Source organism: Dufourea novaeangliae, unplaced genomic scaffold (assembly GCF_001272555.1).
Source record: "Dufourea novaeangliae isolate 0120121106 unplaced genomic scaffold, ASM127255v1 scaffold101, whole genome shotgun sequence".
Classification (NCBI taxonomy): Eukaryota; Metazoa; Arthropoda; class Insecta; order Hymenoptera; family Halictidae; genus Dufourea; species Dufourea novaeangliae.
In genome coordinates, this window is record NW_015373989.1 from 2679136 (window position 1) to 2701151 (window position 22016).

A 22016-nucleotide genomic window follows, 5' to 3' on the forward strand; every position below is an offset into this window, starting at 1 on the left:
GTTTCTATTACATTTAATATATTGTATTTTGTCATAAATTTTTTCATGAAAGTTGCTGATTTGATTAACAAATATAGTCACACCGGATGCTACTCTGTAAATGTTTCAAGTTCTTTATAATATTAAAGTATTTATTCAGCTTTAATAATTAAATGTAATTAATATAAATGTTTTTAACCTTTTAGTTCAACATCCCTCAGGTCAATAGTTTAAAATAATAACATGATATGGTGCATAAAATAAACAAGCAATTGATTCACTCCAAGAGAATAGGATGTTTCCGGTTCGGACGTAACAGCAGCTTCTACGTAGTTAGGTGAGGATAATTTTACTCAAGTTAAAAGTAAATTTACGGAATTGTTCTACAAGATATCACAAGAAAAACAACAATAAGGTAATAAAAGTAAAATTTAAACAATGTTTGATTGCAGATGGCAGATCGACAGGAAGATATTTGCGGATTCCAGACAATCTTGTAACAGTCGGCGAATGCGTTGTCCATTTTCATCGAAGCATAGGGCTACGTCGTTTTCGTGTATAGGAAATGTTCAATTTCTTATGCATTGCTGTGAACATTTATTTTCCATAAAAAGGATTTAATTGTTAATCAAATGTGAGTGGCTTTTCTGTCGTTCAAAAAAGCCGAAGCCTTATATTCTTTTAACACCGTTTAATTTTGAAACGATATGTTAGAGGGTGGTACGGTTCTTTCGTTCATTACGTATATAGAGGATTTCAGTAAAATATCGCAATGAATATAATAAAAGAAGCTTGATACGTAAAGTATTAGAGGCCTAAAACAAAGATAGAACAATTCATATATTAGTGACGTAATTTCATGGACATATTGTTGGGTCTGTCGAGTCTCTGCAATAATTGCATGCGAGATACACGTTACATTTCGAAATTGCACGAGTGGTAACAGAATATTATTTAAGAGCGTTATCAAAAGTGTTAGTGATGATATATGGATAAGAATTTACAAATTTGGAAAAAATTCTAATGAAGCACAAATGGACGATCATGGTGTGCTATAAATAGAAGTTGCTCGGTGATGATGTCAAGTGAGATAGGGTGGGGTCGCGACAATTATTGGGTACCGTAAGGGGGCCTCGCGACGTGATTGGTCGGTTGTGTAACCATTTTGGGTGGGATATGCGCGGAAGTATTGCGCAGGAAGAAATCCGCCAGTTGACCATCAAGTGAGCACCGTTGCCTGGAGCTTACGTATCTCGTACCGATAGTTTCAATATTTGTAGCTTTCTGCCGTTTAATTTCAGTATTCGAAGTTTTCCTTCTTAGGAAATGAATTATAACGAAAGCGTAAATCGAATAGACGAAAGATTCGGTACGAAAGTCCTTCCGATATTGTAGTTTACGACTCGCGAAAAGACGATTTTTGTATAGTACGATAAAAGGATAATGAGAATAGGGAAGCGTTTCAAGAGATTAGTAATCGCGAGAGATTTTGGGTGAAAGTACGTTTAGACTTAGGTAAAAGCATTTTTTTTGCCAATGTAACTATTTTTTTACTCTTAAGAGATTTATAAGATCTCTAACGTATCTCCGTTCGTGAGAATGTTCGACAATATGGCGGTGTAACGTGTTACGTTCGACCTTCAACTGCGTTCAGATTTTACCCACAAAAAAAAACCCGAGTATTTTTGTGTTTTATTACAGATTTACGACATGATCCTATGTTTGCAGTTCGATATGCGCTAAATCGTCCAGAATAACATCAAAATGGTAAGTTAAATTTATTAAAAAAATCAATTACTTTCCCCCCCGTGATACGCGAGTTTTTTGAGAGAGGGCGCCATGTACTTGGAATTACGACAGATACTCAATGGAAGGGGAAAGCTGTAAGATCAATAACCTTCACTCGTATGACCTCGTATCCTATTTCTGGCATCGCCAACTTTTAATGATCGTATAATATGAGCATTTCGGTAGTGTAACATTAGCTTTTCCAAAATTAAAAAAACATGCTTTTATGGTACTCATGTTTCAAAGATTAAAATGGGGAAGGTAATCGAGCCTTACGCTTTTGAATTCACAATTTGTGTTTCTCGACGATATTCGTGTTTTTTTTCCTTCGCAACGGAAAGATTTAATCTTTGGTTTAATTCACGTAACACTTACATAATTACATGATTTTTAGTTTATGTAATAGTTCGTGAATTTAGGATTTATATTAAATAGTATGATTTTTAATAGCAATTAAATTGAAAGAAAATATGCTGCCTCTTCTCAATTAAAAATTAAAAAAAAAAGTTATAAATTGCTTTAATGTGTGCACTTGAATATACAGTTAGAATGTTGCAAGAATAAGTGCAACATATGGAAGGAGTAAAAATTGCTTAACTGAGAATGATTTCTTTTAAAATATTGAAAACAATACTTCCAATTCTTGAAGACTAATTATTTATGCTATTATAAATGGTCATTTGAAATTATAATATCCATATGTTTTTCAGCCACGTATAGATCCACTGTCTTTACTGAAATGTCTTAGTGTTTTGTTGGGGCCAACTGGAGGTATTAAGAGTAAAGAAGAAGTTCATCGGTTAGCTAATTTAATGACGAAGTTCTCAAAAAAACTTGTTTCAAAATGCATTTACATTCAGATATTAAAGACCACAAACACGGATTTACTTAGCCAGTGAGTATATGTTTTATGATGTTACAAATTAATGATACAATGAATTGTAATATATAATTTAAAATCCATTCTGTGTATTGCATGTGAGACACACACAAGTATTCATAATTTCTATTACTGTGTGAAATATAAAGTACATGCTAGAATAAAGTTGTAGGAACTCTGAACCATTGGACGGTTTTAATATCTAGACCGTACTCACTGATGCGAGTCCCACAAAATATATTTGTAATACATTATGTTATTGGCCATAGAAGATTATATCACAGTATAGGACAGCTTAGAATTTGGACAATGTTCTGTGTTTTTAGGTTTATGGGAGCTGGAGGATGGAATCTCATTCACATGTGGCTAACTGATGGTATTCTTTTAAAAAATTGGGCTCTCATTCAAGAATTATTAGAACTTCTGCTGTTATGTCCAGTCGATATTGAAAGATTAAAAAGCAACAATTGTCCAAAATTAATAAAGGGCCTGTCTAAAGAGGGTAGTCATCAAGGAGTCAGAGTGTTGGCAAGCCAATTGGTAGAACAATGGCTGAAAATAGTGAAAGGAGAAGCAGCACCAAACTCTGTGCCAGCACAAATTGTAGCTGTCTCGGCGCAGGATACTGGAGCTCTAGGGCAAAATATTGTATCCCAAACAACGCAACAGCAACAGTATTCGATTCACTGTGGTATTCAACAAGTTTCTGAGGGCATAGAAAGTGCAACTGTGCATGTGCAGGATCTACAATTCACTCCGAATTCCACATCACCTATTGCAGTATCTCACATTCAGCAACAATTGCAACAGGCGCAAGAACAACAGCAACAGCAGTCTCAAGAAAGGACAACTATACAACCCTTGCAACTGCAAGTTGTGAGCAAACCTCAACAGGTGCAAATACAACAACAACTGTCGTCGCAGCAATCGAAAAAGCCAGCTTTTGTCGTGGTATCTACATCTTCGCAATCTCCGATTCCTGTGTATAAAATCACAATTCGCGAAGGTAAACAGATTCTCACAAAAGTGGAGACTGATACTGCGAATATTAATAGTGTTCTAAATACAAATAGTACAAAGGTAGAAATTAATGGAGGCATTGTGGACAATACACTTCCTGTGAAGGAAATTTCAGAGGAAGCGGAGTTTATGGAACTCAGTGATGGTGTAGTCAGTGGTCAGGACTTTAAAGCGGACGTTGCGCAATCCGAAAAATTCGACCAAGTTTCGAGTGAAGTGAAACAAACTTTAGTAGATTCCATAGACATTACCGATGTGGAAGTTGTTAAAAATAAAGAAAATAAAGACTCTAAAGACACTGTTAGTAGTGAAATTAGTAAATCTAGTAATAAAGAAAATCGGGACTCTTCGAAAAGAGATGAGAAAAAATCTAGTAGTTCAGATAAGAAAAGTCATCATAGTTCTTCTTCATCTTCCAAAAGTTCTTCTAAACATACCTCAAGTTCCAGTTCGCATCGTTCTAGTTCCACATCAAAATCTAGTAGTCATCGATCTAGTAGTAGTAGTAGTAGTAGTTCGAAAAGCTCCAGTTCCAAGGATAAGTCTTCCAAGGACAGGGATAAGCATCATTCATCTGGTTCATCCAGTAAACATAGTAGTTCCAGTAAAAGTAAATCTGATAAAGAAAGAGAGAAAGAGAAACAGAAGAAGGATCAAGCAGAGAAAGATAAAGCAACATTAGAAAAAGTACAAGGGCAGGCATTGAGTTCTAAGTTAGGAAAAATACCGAAAAAGAAGTCCGAAGAAGAGAAACCAGGGGATGCAGCTGTAAGAAAGTCATCTACAGACTCTAGGGACAGCTCTAAAGAAAATAAGACTGATTCGAAGAAAGTTGTTGCAATGCCAGAGAAAAAAAATATTTCCATTTCTATCGAGAGTAGAAAAAATTCTCAGGACTCTACAACACGGCCAAAGACTGTGAAAACGTTTAACTCTAAATTCAGGTCAACTGGCTTAGAGGAGGAAGTAAAACCACCACCTCCAAGATCGGCAAAAAAACCGAACCCTATCATTGAGAAAAAAGTCATACCACAGAAGTTACCTGTCCTGAAGAGGCCTTCCCCGCTTAGAGAAGCTATTCCAACGGCGGATAAACGGGCAAAATTGTCTCTGGACTCTCCAACCACACCTCCAAGCGAAGAAAAGAAGGGAGGCATTAAGTTGATACCACCAAAACCAAAACGTAAGTATCACTCAGTTTCTAAAGTACTATGCTTCAAAATTTCCTTTTATAGTGTATACATACCTTTTTTCAAGAAGATAATTTAATTCTTTAGGGAAAAAGATATATATTTTACCTTAAATTCTTATTACACACTGATGTTCTAAGCCTAAAAATTTTGGATTGAAACATTTTTACAAGCTTCTTTTAAAGTTCTCATGTTTTTTTTATAAATATGTATTATATATAGTCAGTATTAATTACCACATTGATAGATTAGTTGGATTTATTTAGCATATTTAACAATATATTATGTTAGGGTACTTATTAAAGTCTTAGTTGTTAACTCATAAAAGAAGAATATAAATGATGTATTAGTTATTATTCTTATATTTTTACTATAATTAGTACAGTAGCAAAAATGTCAACTCCAATTTTTTGTATAATAATATTGCGTACAATCTGTTCTAAGTTACATACTTAATGGATAGCAATCGGCTTTGGAACATCAGTCTTGTCTATCGTACATGCTACTACTAACTTCTTAATATTGAGTTTGCAGGTGGATGGCTCCAGGAGAAAGATGAGCAAACTATTATTTATATATTTTCTATATTGCGTGAACGCACTGATATTTTACAATTCACGGCATTCATGTAGATTTTATTTATCTGTTTAACGCAGAATTTCTTCCAGGCCAATATTATTTTAGTTTGTATACCGTACAATAGAACCCTGTCTGTACTACCTTCCTAAAAATTGTTAGAGAGCTTATAGAAGGTAAAAGAAATCCTGTATCGATCGAGCTACGTGGAAGTGCGATTGAAAATGGATCTCTCGTGCTTGTCCCGATAAATAATCATCGTGTTAGAAGAACGAAGACAATTAAGATCATCTCTTTGACCGTCGATTTATTTCCTATATTAAGAAGATTTAACAGGTAATCTTCGATATTAATTAAATCGTACGTACTGAAAGTTATGAAAGCTAAGTGCCGGGGTGCGGTTACAAAATAACGTAGACTATTCTGATTAAGCGACATTCAAGAAAATCGTGGCAGTTCCGTCGATTGGTAATTTTTATTGGATAAAATAGGAAACTGTGTTGTGTTTTTATCGATAGAATTTTCGGGGGTGTGTTTACCGTTCACCGACGAACGATACACCAAATAGAAGTCACCATCCGGATATTACTAATCTATCTAGGTAAGGAGACAAAACCAAACTCTCGTCTGTCCATACTTCTTCCCTTGTACATGTACACCCTATTAAGCATTTTAAATAAATTGATCAGAAATCTGGAAATATTTAACTCTTGGGTTTCTGCTATACATCTTGCTCACTTGAATGCTTGATCAAAGCAAACACTCATACCGTGGGCCCATCCAGATTTCCATCCTCTCGGTGACTAATCGCACAAATTGAAAGTGCGAACAAAAAGTTGGGTCGCTCAGAATGGTGTTATTCGTCCACATAAATTAATTTAAGTAACCAAGTAGGCATACGCTTGAAACGAATCCATAACACGGTATTAGCTTAAAATTAGTGAGAAATTTGCGTTGGTTGCATGCTTCTGGAATATACTTTTATTAATTCCTATAGTCGCGATAACGCGAAGTATTGTCCGAGCTTGTTGTTTTTTTTTTTTAGTGTGCAGTTTTATTTTCATGGCACCAGAGTTTTGCCTACGAGTTTTTATATTCGACTAGCAAACGAAAGATGCTGGACGTTTTATGACACCATTTCGAGCGTCACCACACAAGGGAAAGGAATTCTCCATAGCGACACGTTATTTTCAAATTTGTCTTATTCAGTTCACAGTGGATTTGCGGAATCATTCGAATACGTTCGTGCGTTCATCAGAGAGAATTGAAATTTGTTTCGGGCACATCAGTCCCGAGATATCCTTGTGAAAGTGAGAAAGAATGATGAGACATAGAGAAAGAGAGAGAGAGGGAGAGAGAGAGGGAGAGATTGAGCGCGTGCGAGGTAGAGAGAGAAAGCAATTAGAGTATGTTTGGACGGAGTAGATGAAAAAAAAAGCGAGAAGAATGTGGCACGACGTTTGGAGGAAGTTCATTTGAAAAAGAGACAATCTCGTGGATGAGAAACACACATCTGAAAATGCATGAAATGCGACGCTGCATATCGACTCGACGTCCTTGAGCAAGCCGCCCTTTAGGATCAGCGGGCCTCTTCTTACACGACACGTAATCGTCTATTTCCGGTGACGACGTCCGACATGGCGAAGAAGTTACCTTCCTTGCCAGTGGTCGCGGATTAACAATCGGGGTGAAACGAGAATGTTTATTGCAACGGGAGAAAGATAGAGGAAGACAAGGGGAACGAAACGATATAATCGTGCTTGTCCTTAGCACAGTTAGAAAAATGTACTTAAGTACCGTTTCATATAACTGAATTGTGTAATGGGAGAATCCGCGTTTATTTAATCGTTGATGTAAAACAACAACTGTCGTACGAAATCATATAAAAGGGCTTTATGAAACTCTTGAAGTTTGCTAAAAAAAAATGTTTTTCTGTATATTCGAATTTTCTCAAATAAGAATGATCTTGGCTCAATTCATATTATTGTCAGTATATTCTGTTGCTGCGTGAAACAGTGTCATACGAGACGCAGTTAAAAAGAAAGAGCGCGGTTTGATTTTTTTTCTAGTTTAGTCACGTTGAAAGAGAGAAATTTGTTTTTAATGTCGTTTAAATATGTTTTTAAATTCAAGGTTTTGAACCGTTCGGTGTGTCGGCGGGAAAAAAGGCTGGATTTCAGAATCACCCGTTTGAATTAGACGCGAAGAAGGATGGACGGGAATTACGAGATGGAGTTGCGCAACGGCGCAATTCTCCGCTCTGCTACGCGAGTACCGGGGCCGATGTTTTTGCAACGGTGTTCGCACCGGCAATCGCGTGTGGGACCAGTCTCTGTTTCTCGTAGCAGTGCATTACGCCCCGCGCTATTATGTATTAACCATTCAACGTATTTAGATCCGCGCCGTATCGCGAACACGTATTCTATCGCCTTGTTTAAATTCGAAAATGGATTCGAACGTAAAATAAACTCCATAGTAGCTCATTTCATTTACGAAAGTTTCTTAACTTATAAACTATTTTCTTTTGTACTGTTTTTATTACTTTAGAAATTCGAAATTGTTGACGCATTTCATTATAATTAATGGTACGAGGAAAGAGTATGGTTTTCGTTTTCATTAGATTTTATAATGTCGATTATATTATATAAAAAAAAGAAAATATTAAAATTGTTTCGCTAAGTCGGATGTATGCAAGTGTAGCTTTATTTTTTATTTTGAATTATACATTAACGCATTTGTAATATACTTTTGTATACGTTTAGCGTTGATTAGTGATAATTTATATAATGGTATTTATTCAAATGCATAATAATTATAAAGTTCTTGCAGCTTCGTAATGTTTAAAGCAATGGAAAGTAATTTCTCATATCGATATGGAAAATAGAAGAACAGAAACGTATCTGTTTCTATAGTAATTACTATCGCAAGATTGCGTAAAGTCTCTGTAATTATTTATGTTAATATTAGGCGGTGTATTACATTACAAAGAGGATTTTTTAAAGTACACGTAACGGAGACGTTGAAAAAAGCTAGTACGCTAAAATTGTTACGTAAAAGACGCTAAGGGTACGCTCAATGATTTGCATCGCGTTTAGAGCAAACTAAACATAAACATGACTCTAGAGAGTTTGATGGAAATAAAATTGGAGCCGTACAATAAAACCCGTATGTTATTCCCCAGTTTATTATTATCATTTATCGAATCCGTTCTAAGAAATGTTCATATACGATTATCTTGTAACACATTATCAATGTGATATGTCGCTCTTGCATTTCCTATATACAACAAACGAATCATTAATGGATGTTGAAAAAAAGCAGTTCATCAATTGAAACTATTTGGTCCCCTTTGTTCGATTCTAAATTTCATCGTTATAGAAACAAAAATTTAACAGAAAAATAAAAGTTCAAAGATATCAATCATTGAATGAATACGTAAAAAGTCTTTGTTTATGCTATCGAAACGCATTCGTAACTGAGACTACAATTTACAGAATAAATAATGCATAACCGCATTAATAAACGGGCAGTTATTAAAACTGAATCGGAATACGTTTCGAAACGTATTTCGTACCGATCACTTTCTCCTTTTTTTTTTAAATATTTGATGTATTTATAAAAATTGAATTTACGACGTTGTCTCCCGTTTTTAAAAACTTTGATCGGTACGATGCTATTGCAAACACAGGTGCATTATTTACATCTTTGTTTTGCATTCGCTTCGACACTTCGAATTGATTCAATGATCCTATTGATCAATAAAAATTTACTCACTTGTGACGGAAATCGTACAACAAAACTGCCTCTTATATTTGCGTTTGTAATTACGCAACAACCGAATTTGACTTCGATATTGAATACTGTTAACTGTATTCGCAACTTTTTGTTTCAAAGATTCACATTTTTACTGAATCAAGATAATGTCTTCGTTCTTCTACACCTTCAAACGATTTTCACAGTTTTTTAGAAACAAAGATTGACACTATTTTTTATTGCAGTTTGTTCATTGGTCTTTCTTCCGCTTCTTCCTCGATCAAACACCTGATGGAATAAAATTATTATTTATTTTCAGATTTCTCAAGGACTGCCATCCGCCTTTTTATTTGTTTATAGATATATTATGTATGTCTTTTTACAGATTTAAGCGGACAGTTTACGAATATTAAAATTTTATTGCAGGTGTATCTGAACTGCTATTGTGTCACATCCGGATCTGAAAGGACCACCAATGCAGAGCTTTTTATCTTTCAAGGTACAATGAGATTCCAGAGATAATAATAATTAATTATAGGACCAACGATGCACTTTAATTAATAATTAATTACTTTGCTGGTTGGACCTACGATCCTGATGGAACCGGATGGACACACTGTAATCATCTCATACTTCATTTCACTTTATCAATAAAGAAATGGGGACTTCTATTAAATAATTCTCTTTTCAATTTGTACTTTAACCGTGGGTTTTTAATTATTTTTTTCCAGCAATGGTTCTGCAAGAAAGCGATATGTTTATGGATGCTTTAACGGCGTCGACGAAGAGCAAAGAACCGCGGAAGAGGAAACGGAGAACGTCTATCACAAAAGACGGTCCTTCGGAACCGAAGAAACAGGAAACTGCCGCGAACGATAATCGGGATGTTACGCCTCCACCCACCTCACCACCAAGTGCCGATGAAAAATCACCTGTAGTTGTCAAACCTAACTTTAAGGTGTGTATTTTTTTTCATAACATTGTTCTTCGACGGCTGGTAATTATAAAATTAGACCAGCAATAAAAAAAATCTATACCTATTATTTATTTATATATCGCGCAAGATTTCGAGAAATTATTTTCTGAAGTTTCGAATTTCGATTTAATTTTCTATAAATAGAGTTTAATAGAAACTATGTTTATTTGCAGTTTTATCAAGATACTCTGGAAACAGACGAAGATAAGGAGCAAAAAGAGAAGGAGAATTCGGACGATGATGTTAAAAAAGATAAAGAGGAGGCGGATGACCAGAAAGAGAATAGAATATTCAAGCCGGATGTTGATGATGATGCCGGAAGTAATAGTAAGATTTTCAACCATATTTCTTTAATTTATTTAGAACATACTAATATCTGATTCTAACGTTGGCTTTTGTTTATTAGCACCGACACCTGATGATGATGTGGAGGAGAAGGCCGATTCGCCGGATGATTCCTCTGTATCGGATTCGACAAAGAAGGAGAACACTGGCTCCTATCCAGAAATTCGTTACGTTGATGGATTGAGAAGTGTTTTATTGCTTCAGAAACGTAAAGGACCGAAGAAAGTATTGAAATGGAAAACAGATATAGAGTCGGTGCGATACTTCGAATTGGACGAAACTGAAAGGGTGAATGTTACAAAAACGTTCACTGATATGAAGCAAATGGAAAAACAGAACGAGAGAGAAGCATTCCAGATGGCTAGAAAATTAAGTGAGTCATCATGCTACTATCTGTTGCATTACTTTGTGAATATTTATATAGAAAATGAAATCGAATAATTCGTGTGATTTTCAGGTACTGAAGACTTAATGGAAGAGAGGACGAGATGGAAACCTTTAATTCCAATCGATCTACCTCCAGCTTTAGTAGAATCTGGAAAAGATAGTAGAGAGAAAGACATTCAGTATGCTAGGGAGAAAGGCATTTTGCAGGCGTTGTACTTTAACCGAAGCATGTAAGAACAGACTATCTTACTTACTTAGTTAACAGATCTATAATTACATACTTTATGATTTCTTTGTCTTTGATATAAATTCATGTAGTATATTTCTGAAGTATAGTCATGTACGTTGCATGTAGACACACACGAGTATTGTTGACTTATGTAGTCGTGTGAAATATACTATGCATGCTAGATTAAACAATTAGGAACTCGAAACCATTGGACGGTTTCATATATAAACTGTACACTCTGATGCGAGTCTTACAAAATATATCTTCATAATTATTGTTTTTTTAATAAAAAAATTAATAACGTTTAATTTATTTACGTAATGTATTTTAATTATAGGATTCCAGATTCCGCAGCGGAACCCGACGAAGAACGCCATCATATATATAGTGATCCTAAAATCATTCCTTTAGACGATCTCACCGGAAACAAGGAAAGCGAGAAAGACTTCACTTCCATGGCTTGGCCAGAGCCAAAGCCTCAGCTGCAACCTCAAACACCGCCCGTTTCCAATTTCCATTATCCATCGTTCCCCCATAATCAACAGCCAGTGATGACGCCTATGGGTCCTCAGACTTCTATGGGTCCGATACCTCAGATGCCTCCGCAAATGATGGGACCTTCTCACATGGGTCCGATAGGGCCTGAAATGGGAGGACCAATGCCTGCTGCAGGAGGAGGATGGAGAACGGGCGATGGAAAAGTTGTTGTACCTGATGGAATGGGAATGAATCCCATGGGAAATATGCCTAACGCGTTCCCGCCAGGTATGGAGGGTGGTCCAATGGTACCGCCTGGAATGATGGGACCGCCGCCTATGTACAATCAACAACAGGAAGGGTACGGAATGATGGGGCCAGAAGATATGGGCTTCAATAACATGAACCCAAATAATTTCCAAGGTCCGCCTGGTCCTATGTACGGCCCAGGACCGAACTTTCAAGGACCTAGAGGTGGTGGTCCAATGCACGGCAGAGGTAGAGGTGTACCTGGACCTGGCTGGTACCGAGGCGGTGGGGGACCACCTGGAAGAGGGGGATGGAGGGGGGGTGGTGGTTGGAGAGGGAGTGGAAAGCAACCGCCAGTGTGTAGACAGTTTTCAAAGAATGGCTACTGCCGTGTCGGTGATAAGTGTCAGTACCTTCATCCTGGTGTAAACTGTCCGCCATTTTGAAAGATGCTCCGGGTAACCGAGGAGTCGTTGGCATTTTCGTAGTAATGTGATACAACATTCGTTCTGTGCGATCGAATTTTCGGGAACGGACGATCATATAGGAGGAACTATTCACCTTAGTTGATCGAAGTACATGTCACACGCGATAATCAATGATAATGTGCAATTTTCTATTAACAATACTAATAACGAAGCGCATGATGTAATATTTGTACAGTTCTATTTTCAAGGGATTCGAATGATATTGAATAATTCTTGATTTCTTTGCATTGTGTCACGCAGAATATGAGAATTAAATACAGCATGAGAACCTTATTCTTTCGTCAGTGATATTTAGCAGAATTTCATGGTCGAAAGCTGCTTTAAATTTGAAATGACAATGAACGAAAAACAACAGGTTCATCGGCTGCTGGACGGCGAGAGGTTCCTACACGTTATGTTTTATTATAATTTGGTGGGAATATTGAAAGTCTGAAACAATTGTAAAAAAGAAGAATAATTTTATTTATCTATTTTCAGAATATATTGAAAATTGGAATATGTCATCATAATGTGAAATATCATTTAAATGTCTTCCTTTCGCGTTCACAATTTACAGGCAGTAGTCACTGCCGAATATATATTTCGGATAACAGTAATTAAAATTAACCGATACGTCACGATTTTTAATCTTATAAACATGACGACTAATGATTTCAAAATGTATAACGCTAATAATCGGGAAGTGGAAATTCCAATTTAATAAGCATTTGTCTTTCAAGATTGCCAGGTGTCTACTCGCTTTCTATTATTAATAATGAATCTGTGTGATTAAAAATGCTGTCGAAACGAATTATGCGTAACATACAACGGAACATTGTAACACCAAAAGTTCAAATAACGAGTTAAATAACTTTTTATTAAATTAAGATGTCTAATATTTAGTCGTGTATGTAGATTTATTGTAAATATCATAATTGTATCATTTTGTACAAAAAAATGTCGCTAGCTCTAATAACAAGAGACTGTTTTAGGCTTAATGGTATGTAATAATATAAAAAGAAAGGCAACAATTTTAAGTAAAAATGTGTATGTATGATTTAAAGTAGTTAATGGCAAAACAATCCGTTAATAATAGAGCACACTTTCGGTGATCTGTTTGATTCTGTGCTCCATGAGACCGATTACTGGTACACTATTATTGTATTAAATATTTTTTACGAATTAAAGGTAGTGGTTATTTTGTGTATATGATTGATCGTTATGTTTGTATATAACATTGATTGTTGTATAAGAGCTGCTTGATGGAATACATGAATCAATAACTATTTTCTAAAATATGCTGCATTACTCTATCAACAGGAAAGCTCCCATTCATTTTACTATCTTTTTACATTATTTTTAAATTATCTTGTTCATTTTTCGAGTTTTATATAAAAATGGTGTTTTTTTTATGTTTCGCAGTCATATTCTCACCCATTTGTCATATTGGATAGACTTAACGATTCTGTGTTTTATAATATTTATAAATACACTGTATTATACAAACTTAATTAAAAACAGGATCATATATCAGTATTAAATATATATTTATTGTATTCGAAATAATTTAATATTCCTCTAAATTTATTTAAACTGTTGAGGTGGAGGACCAAATATGCTTCCACTCTGTTTACTTGCAGTTCTGGATGGAGCAAATCCGAGCATTTTTTGAATATTCTGCAAATAACATTTTTATTGAATGATTTAATTTCAATCATAATATGTACTGTAAAATACTATATACCTGTCTTATGCTCATTGTGCACAGTATATAAAGAAAGATGAATGAACATTCTGTGTAGTCATCACCTGGAAGGTTTCTATGTGATAAACCTTGTATCCAACTAATTGGAACAAATGGCAACCTTGCCACAACTCTGCCATCAAAGATGCTGTTAAACATACTCAAAAGAGCTGTGAATGCAAACCCAATTGCAAACATAGATTTCATTTTTACAAGAGACAGATCTCTGTTGTTATTTTTCAATCTTTCCTCTTCTCGTTCAATTTTCTTTTTTTGCTGTTTATCCAATGAATCACCATGAGCCTCTTTTCTCTTTTCCACTGAAATTAGTTTTATATAACGATTTATTTAAATATTTAAATGAATAATCTGCACAGGTCTTTAAGGAACCACTGTCTACTTAACATCATTACTTAGAAACTTACACTTTTTACTTTGTTTCTCAACTTCAGCCTTTAATTTTTGATATTTTTCTGTTCGATAAACCATCAGCCATGTTAAACCTATAATATAATATAAAATTTGTTTGAAAATTAGTAACCTGAAGATAGGAAATATAACCTTAAACTGCGAAAACAAGAAATACTTAAAATGTTCTACCTTCTCCTAATAAAGCAGTACAAATACTAATAAACACGATTAAAATGGTATCTGCCCACATGTTAGTGTAAAATATTTGTTAAATATTGCTTGAATTGTAATGACATGTAATGCCTGTATTGCTCCGTATGTATATATAGGAATTTCGTGTTTGATAGCAAGACTGGAATAACTGTGAATGGGTATAAAATTAAGTTTTCTTACTTATACGAAATTCAAAAAAAGTGAATAAAAAATGGCGGGGAAGTCTTTTATTTAATAGCATAAGAATTTGTTATAAAGATTTTATTTCACAATAAATATTCCTTGCGTTATGTAATAACTTTACCCGCCATTATCTCTCTTCTAAAACTATGTCGATAAACAATTTTATTTTTAACACAACTGTAAAAAGGTACAATATATACATATAGTATAATAATTGTTACGAACGAGTTCTCCCATGTAATAGTTCCCGACAAGTACATACATGTGTACGTATGTGTTCAATATTTTAAAAGCAATTTAAAATACTGATTCTCGCTGTTGAGTGCTGCACATGAAAATAAATGTTGCACCATCCCATAATACTTTTGGTTACGTAAATGGTATAAGGAAGCATCTACATACTCTTAATGGACACATATTGGTAAATTCATGTACCGAGATAAAAAAAAGAAAAGACATCTATAACATATTGTGCTACCGTTAAGATTCAATAGAATAGTCCGTCATAAATATCATTGCTTTTAACATTGTTATCAGTCGCTGAAATCTAGCTTTTTCTCTAATTGCTCGTTGTTCTCGGTTGCTAAGCATTTTCTAATTTCAAAACCAAGAGCAGCGCCTAATGGCGGCGGGACGGCGTTGCCGATTTGGCGATGCTTGTCAAGTATGTTTCCATAAAAGCGGAACGAATCAGGAAAGCCTTGTGATCTAGCGCATTCTCTCACGCTTACAACTCTGGTTTGTTCCGGATGTAAAACACGACCTTGTTTGCCCATAGGTTCAGGATTGGTAATGGTTGTACCGAAGAATCCATCCCACTCTAATCTACCGTATAATCCCGCCCAGTGATTATGACGATTTCCGGTATGAGGTAAACACCATGGAATTAAAGTATTGTACTGTCTATCCATTGAGTCGCAAGGTTTGCCTGCACAACAGCTGCATACACCACGAAATGCTCCAGTGGAACTCTTACCAGTCTTTTTATCGTGATAAGTATATTCTCTATAATAGAAACAATTATTTACTAAATGAACTGTTCGCTCTTGTTTATAATATTTACAAAGATATAAATCAGTTATACTTACAGCTTCTTCGAGAACGTCCCATCACTCAAACGTACCGCAATGTTTGGTAAATCTCGCCAATCAGATCCACTTGCGGTTGGAATGTGTGCTATTCGCGCCTCGACTAGAGGGGCCATGTCTTTGCAAATGTGATCTCGTAGTATAGCATCGGATTCTTTCGGCCTTACCTGAGAACGAAGACAAATGTGTTTATAAAAAAAAAATGTAGATGTAAGGATGGCAAATTATTTCTTGTCTTTACTTTTCTTTGAAAGTGAGAGATTGGTTCATCTCCATAGGCCATGTCTTCCTTATTCCAACCGTTTCGAATATTAGGTAAATCAGACATAGCGTCGCGGACACTGATCGTTCTATACGGTGCCGACTGAGTCCAATCACAATTAGATGAATACTATAAAATAAAAAGATACATTATAAAATTCGTACAAATAATGATTCCTATGCAAGCTTAAGAATAACTTACCTTTTTATTATCAACAATAACGCTTAATTGACATGCCCGTTTGCTGAACACATGGGTTGGTTCCGGGTATTTTGGCAGTGTTTCTCCAGGTGCAGCAGCTAATATTATTAGTCTGGAGCCATACAGAAAAAGTTAAAGTGTATTCAGATTACATGTTTAGTTGATACAACCGAACTTTATGTACCTTCTTCTAGTTTGGGGAATACCATAGTTTCCAGCTTGCAGAATACCAAATGTACATTGGTAACCCATTTGTACGAGACATCTCAATGTCAATTTTAGTACCATACTTCTCTTAAAGGAAACAAAGTTTCGAACATTTTCCATGATAAAGTATTTTGGTCTATAATAATCACAATAAGACAAACACGAAACTACCAAGGAGTTCTTAAATAACGAATACTGTCGTGAATTAAAACGGTTCATGCCGCTAAAACCTTGGCATGGTGGTCCACCGCATAATAATTCTACTTCCCCTTTTTGAGGTAAACGTTGACCACTATCATCGCAAACATCACCCTATGAGAGAACATTAATTTCATAGATGTATTATAGTACAAGATTTTTTCTGTATTCGTATTTGTTAAATTAGCTTACATTCATAACTTTTCGCAGAAGTACATTGCAATCCTCGCAAAATACAGTTGTATTAGGATTATTGAGTCGATACGCGCATGCAGCCGATTCTTCTCTTTCAATTGCCCAACGATTGTCTACGATACCAGCTTGTCGTAATCCCTCAGACAATCCTACATTATACAGTTCCAGTTAGAAACAATCATTACATAAACAGTACGATTTTAAAGTTCTATACTAACCACCACAGCCAGCAAATACATCTAATGTTTTCAATTTTTCGGGAACAACATAATAATCTATTGCTTTATCAATTGTCTTCTTAGCGTCTCTGTTCTCAAAATTCTTATTTTTGCACTTTGATTTCCCCTTTCCCTTTCCAGGTTTACCGATACCCATAGCGTGATTTGGTGGATCAACGAATGCCTTTTCGGAAGCGTTATAAGCTTGAGAAAAATAAAAACGATTTGGACCACCTACCGTCCACTCCTGTTCAGACTGATCCAAGTTCTCTGAATATGCCAGGTAACATTTACCTGTTACTTCAGAAAACTTTACATCGCAAACTGTGAAGGTCGAATTGAAATTTATTAATCCCCTTTCCTCTAACTTATAAAAATGAAAACTGTTTGACCATTTACCTTCATCACTCCAATACACCATGTTCAGATCAACCTGTTGCATTAGCGTAAGTCCTTTGTGTGTATTCTCTGGTCGATACATTTTATTTATCTTAATCCATATATCTGACGAAGCAACTAATTTGTTATTAGTTTTCGCGTATATTGCGTTAATGTAACCAATATGAAATGGTTCAGGCGTATCGTAGTTTGATCCCTTCACATGATCTGAAGACTTTCTGTAGTATTCGGGATACATATCCTCATCTACCTTTCCTTTCTTTGTCTTTGAAATACTGTGATATGTAGATGTGTATTTGTATTTCAAAGCTCCAGGTGATAAAAATACGGCAGAACCAACTCTGAATTCTTCACCTTTGTATTTTATAACAGCATATGTCACTTCCTTGCTGTTTTTCTCTTCTTCTTTATCGAAGACCTAAACAGATAATTAACTTTTCATTAGAAATCGAATGCATAATGGAAGAGGTCTTGATCATTCATTTTGCATACCTTTGGTGTATAATAACACTGTAACATTGTGAAACGCACACAAGCAGGGCAAAATCGATGACTAACTTCTTTCCGTTGACAGGCAGGATCCGGAGAGGGATCTTCGAAACGAGCTGTTTCAGGGGTATACCGTTTTTGGTAAAAGTAAGTCCTTCCATCTTTATTTTGTATTTTATCTTCTGGTAATAAGTCTGCATTTCCTGAAATGTTATTAATATTTAGTTACATATTTACCTCGACTTCTTCAATGATAGACGAAGTAATTACCTAATTCACTCCAATTCTTTGGACTGGCTTTATAAATAACGGTAGCTTTAGATTTCACTGACGTAAATGGTACATTGTCGCATTCGTCGAGTACGAATAATTCCAATGGATCTGATGTTTCTCCAAGCACTGTATCACTGCCTCTTCTGAACCAATTCGCGTGGCACAATTTCGCCCCGTTCTTATCTTCCCACATATACATGACTTTAGCTATTTGTAGTGGTACGGTAGGATCATTCGATTCGATCAGTACGTAATCATTTATTTTTATCTCTTCATCGATAACCATAACCGATTTATAAAATGTTCTTCGTCCATCGTCTATAACTGGTTCCCCTACCCATGTGATTTCCTTTTCAACGTGTTTGAATTCTTTCAAAATCATTTTCTGTGTAATTTTTGTGTTTTCTATTAATGCGTCGTTAAACTCATCATCTTCTTGATCTGAATCATTGGCTTCCTAAACGTTACGGAAATGTAAAAAAACATTTGTTTCATACGATCGTATATTTGTAGAATTTTATTTAATATTTCTTTTACTTGAATAGCCATGTTTGGGCATCTTCTCCTATTACAAGCTTGTTTACTCTTTCCAGATCCGCCGAACTTGATCATATCTTTACAAGCAGAACATACTCCACAATCAGGTTGCTGGCAAGTTTCACATATTCCACATCTATGCCTCTTAGGACCCTGTCGAAGAGAACAGTACACTGAATACACTGATTTCATTTATTATAAACATTTCAAATACCCACAGAGACTTCTTTTTCATTGTTTGTGGCCAATTGGTCAGAGAAGAATGTTTCGAACATATTATTAACTAATTTTGTAGTTGTAGCTTTTGTCCAGACACTTTTCTTATTCTTTTGGTCTCTCGGCTGTGTTCTGCGCAATGCAATTCTTTTGTTTAACGTTACACCTGCAAGTGTTATTAACGCACGCATACATGAACTTGTAATTAATAAAGGATCTTCCGGTCTTGCTGATGCATCAAACGAAATAACTTGATCACAGACAAACTGAGCATATCTTAATAAGGAATCTTCTGTAAATCTGGACAATCCCTTTGGTGGAACTATAGTCTGGAAAAAAATACAATTAATATCTTACTGTGATCACAACACCCAGACTCATTAATTAGTGTCAAGCAACCAGGAGTTGGAAGGTACTGTAACTGGTGATTAAGATACATGCTTTCCAGTAAAAGAATCTAGAGATCGCAGTTTTGAATCTCACTTACCTGGTCCCTTGTTTTCTTAGGTTCCTATATCAATGTTCCATTTAAGATACTTATAATTTTTTATAGAGATAACATACCTGTAACTTGTTCAATAAATCTTCATAAGTAGGATTAACCTCGTCCAATAACAATTCTATAACTATCTTGCTCATATAAATCTTTTCTTTCACTGAATCCATGAATGGTGTATATGCTTCAGCGGGGTCCATCAATATATATTCTGCAAATGCTGTAGTAAATCCTATAAGTGCTAGTTCACCACCATCAAAACCAGCCACCCACCACTCGTTTATTGGTCCCATATCTTTAGTAGGCACACCTCCTGCTGGACATGCATTTTCCTCATAAATAGGTTTCATGTAACCAGAAAAATAAAGTACTATATTCTTTTCAATCAGGCCAGTATCAAAAGCACACAAATGCCCGTTCTTGTCATAAACGCTATAAAAAAAAGCAGAAAAAACATTAGTTGTAGGAGTCAAATACTTCATAAATTGTACTGTTGTTTTCATTATACGATAAAAGATTAACTACCAAAAGTCAGTTAATTTATTCTGTGGTCTCTCATCGCCCTCATAAACTGTGGCTTCTTCTCCTGTGAATAAAGATAATTTAGGATCTGTCAATGCAATGATTTCTTCCACTGCCCCATTCGGATGACCTGGATATATCTTTAAGTCAGGATTATTTAACTTCTGACAACAATATTCACACTTTTGGTGAACACTAACAGGTTTCTGATGCATTGGTTTGGGTTCATTTCCATTTACGTTACAACTCTCTATTTTAATCTTTTTAAGAGTGTTGTTCTCAGAGTCATCGCCTAATTCTATCTGTTCCTGATGCAATTCATTTTCAGACTTAATATGATTCATTTGTTTTTCTTCGTTCAGCTCCAACATAGGTGCCTTCGCTTCCAATTCTTCAGCCACATTGCTTTTTCTTTTAATAGGTTTCTTAGACTGTGTCTTTTGTTGAGGTGTTGCATTTTTGGTGACATTTCCATGGACTCTTTGGAAACTTGTAACATCTGTACTTATATACTTTCCACTGCGAAGCTTCTTTCTATCTTTACTTGTCTCTGGAACTGGTGTAGCATCATTCACTGATGAATAAGAAATAAGTTCTGTTTATCGATGGTATTATTATTTATGACTACGTTTTAAATACTACTCGAACAATTTACCTGTGTTTTTGTTCTCCTTGTTAACATGCTCGTTTAAGGATACCTGATGCTTTTCTGAATGGTCAATCTCAGTTTGTTTTTCTGTCTCGTAGTTCTCAGTCTTTACTATGATAGCCGATATCATATTGACTAAAGTCTAATATATTTACGAAATTCTCTATGAACCTAGTGTTCCACACGGGATACGGACTCTTTACATCTAACAATAACAATTTTAATAAGAATGTATCCGTAATGTAAGAAATAATTACAAATGAACACGTTTTCTCCTAGTTTCACGGATGCATTACACACACGTAAGTACAGGGGCACGCACGCTAATAGTATACCGCCAAAATCTTTCAAAGCGTGTTCACATGAAAACGCCAAACAGCCGACGATCAAAATAATAATTCCGCCCCACTCTGATAACCCGTGAGTACCAGCCGAAAGAATGGTATTCAATAGTATGAAAAGCAATACGAAAAATACATACAAATCGTGTATATTATGATTAAACTATTTATTCATCAATATCAGATTCCCTGGAAAACTCCTCTGTATTCATCTTGCCTATTAAAAATTGCCGGTCTGGTGTTTTTAATCAAGCTTTAATCGTTTCAATGCAGTTAATTAAAAGTGATAGAGTAGACATATGGTGCCATCTACAAAAAAATTCTCAAGCCATTAGCTAATATAAATTCTACCACAGCGAGGTGATAAGGTGATAACACAGACAAGGTATCGTCTGTGCTTATACCACCGACTAGGTATAGGATAGACCTATCATCTTATGGGACTTCGTGTCTCATGTTCTGAAATATAAGTGAGTATATGTATCAAAAACGTAATCGAAACACAGAGTTTTATTACACCACAAACATCACATAAAAGATATTTCGTTATATTAACATTTGTAAAATTATGGATGTTGCGGGGAAATCAATATTATTGACATTATGGAACATATAACGAAATATCACTGTAACACTTAAAAAAGTTTCAAAGTTCCATTTATATCATTGTCCTGTGAAAATGCTCATACTTCCAGCAACATTCATATTCCAATCAAAGAATTTACAGAATAAGAAAAAGGAATCTAAAGTAATTTTCAGTAGTTCCATACATCTTTATCTCGAATAATTTTCTAAAACATTCAAAGTACTAGACATTTTTACACTTTGAATCTCATATCGATTTCTAAAATAATCCTA

At 35.2% G+C, this 22016-nt stretch overlaps 3 protein-coding genes across 5 annotated transcripts; 1 reads left to right on the forward strand and 2 right to left on the reverse strand.

Annotated features, from left to right (window-relative positions):
• Positions 1-301: 301 nt before the first annotated feature.
• LOC107187775 (serine/threonine-protein phosphatase 1 regulatory subunit 10) lies at positions 302-12710 on the forward strand. 3 transcript variants are annotated; one of them, XM_015575948.1, is made up of 10 exons: positions 302-316; positions 432-613; positions 1681-1746; positions 2478-2662; positions 2974-4850; positions 9918-10144; positions 10336-10489; positions 10569-10880; positions 10965-11124; positions 11461-12710. In XM_015575948.1, exons 3-10 carry the CDS (start codon positions 1744-1746, stop codon positions 12293-12295), a joined length of 3753 nt encoding a protein of 1250 aa, XP_015431434.1. In that variant the 5' UTR covers positions 302-316; positions 432-613; positions 1681-1743; the 3' UTR covers positions 12296-12710. The 3 variants fall into 3 exon arrangements, with proteins under 3 accessions (XP_015431434.1, XP_015431436.1, XP_015431435.1); XM_015575950.1 differs by lacking the exons at positions 302-316; positions 432-613 and adding an exon at positions 1260-1348; XM_015575949.1 differs by lacking the exons at positions 302-316; positions 432-613 and adding an exon at positions 1372-1494.
• Positions 12711-13900: 1190 nt separating this feature from the next.
• On the reverse strand, positions 13901-14821 carry LOC107187673 (transmembrane and coiled-coil domain-containing protein 1). The gene is made up of 4 exons (XM_015575816.1): positions 14661-14821; positions 14486-14563; positions 14061-14380; positions 13901-13993 (listed from the first exon to the last, which is right to left on the reverse strand). The coding sequence occupies exons 1-4, from the start codon at positions 14719-14721 to the stop codon at positions 13901-13903; spliced, it is 552 nt and encodes a 183-aa protein (XP_015431302.1). The 5' UTR covers positions 14722-14821.
• Positions 14822-14992: 171 nt separating this feature from the next.
• Positions 14993-21102, reverse strand: LOC107187672 (DNA (cytosine-5)-methyltransferase PliMCI-like). The gene is made up of 15 exons (XM_015575815.1): positions 20824-21102; positions 20172-20742; positions 19715-20078; positions 19153-19479; positions 18935-19087; positions 18395-18854; positions 18128-18327; positions 17636-18053; positions 17237-17560; positions 17016-17167; positions 16603-16937; positions 16419-16530; positions 16197-16346; positions 15956-16122; positions 14993-15872 (listed from the first exon to the last, which is right to left on the reverse strand). Exons 1-15 carry the CDS (start codon positions 20945-20947, stop codon positions 15401-15403), a joined length of 4329 nt encoding a protein of 1442 aa, XP_015431301.1. The 5' UTR covers positions 20948-21102; the 3' UTR covers positions 14993-15400.
• Positions 21103-22016: the final 914 nt, after the last annotated feature.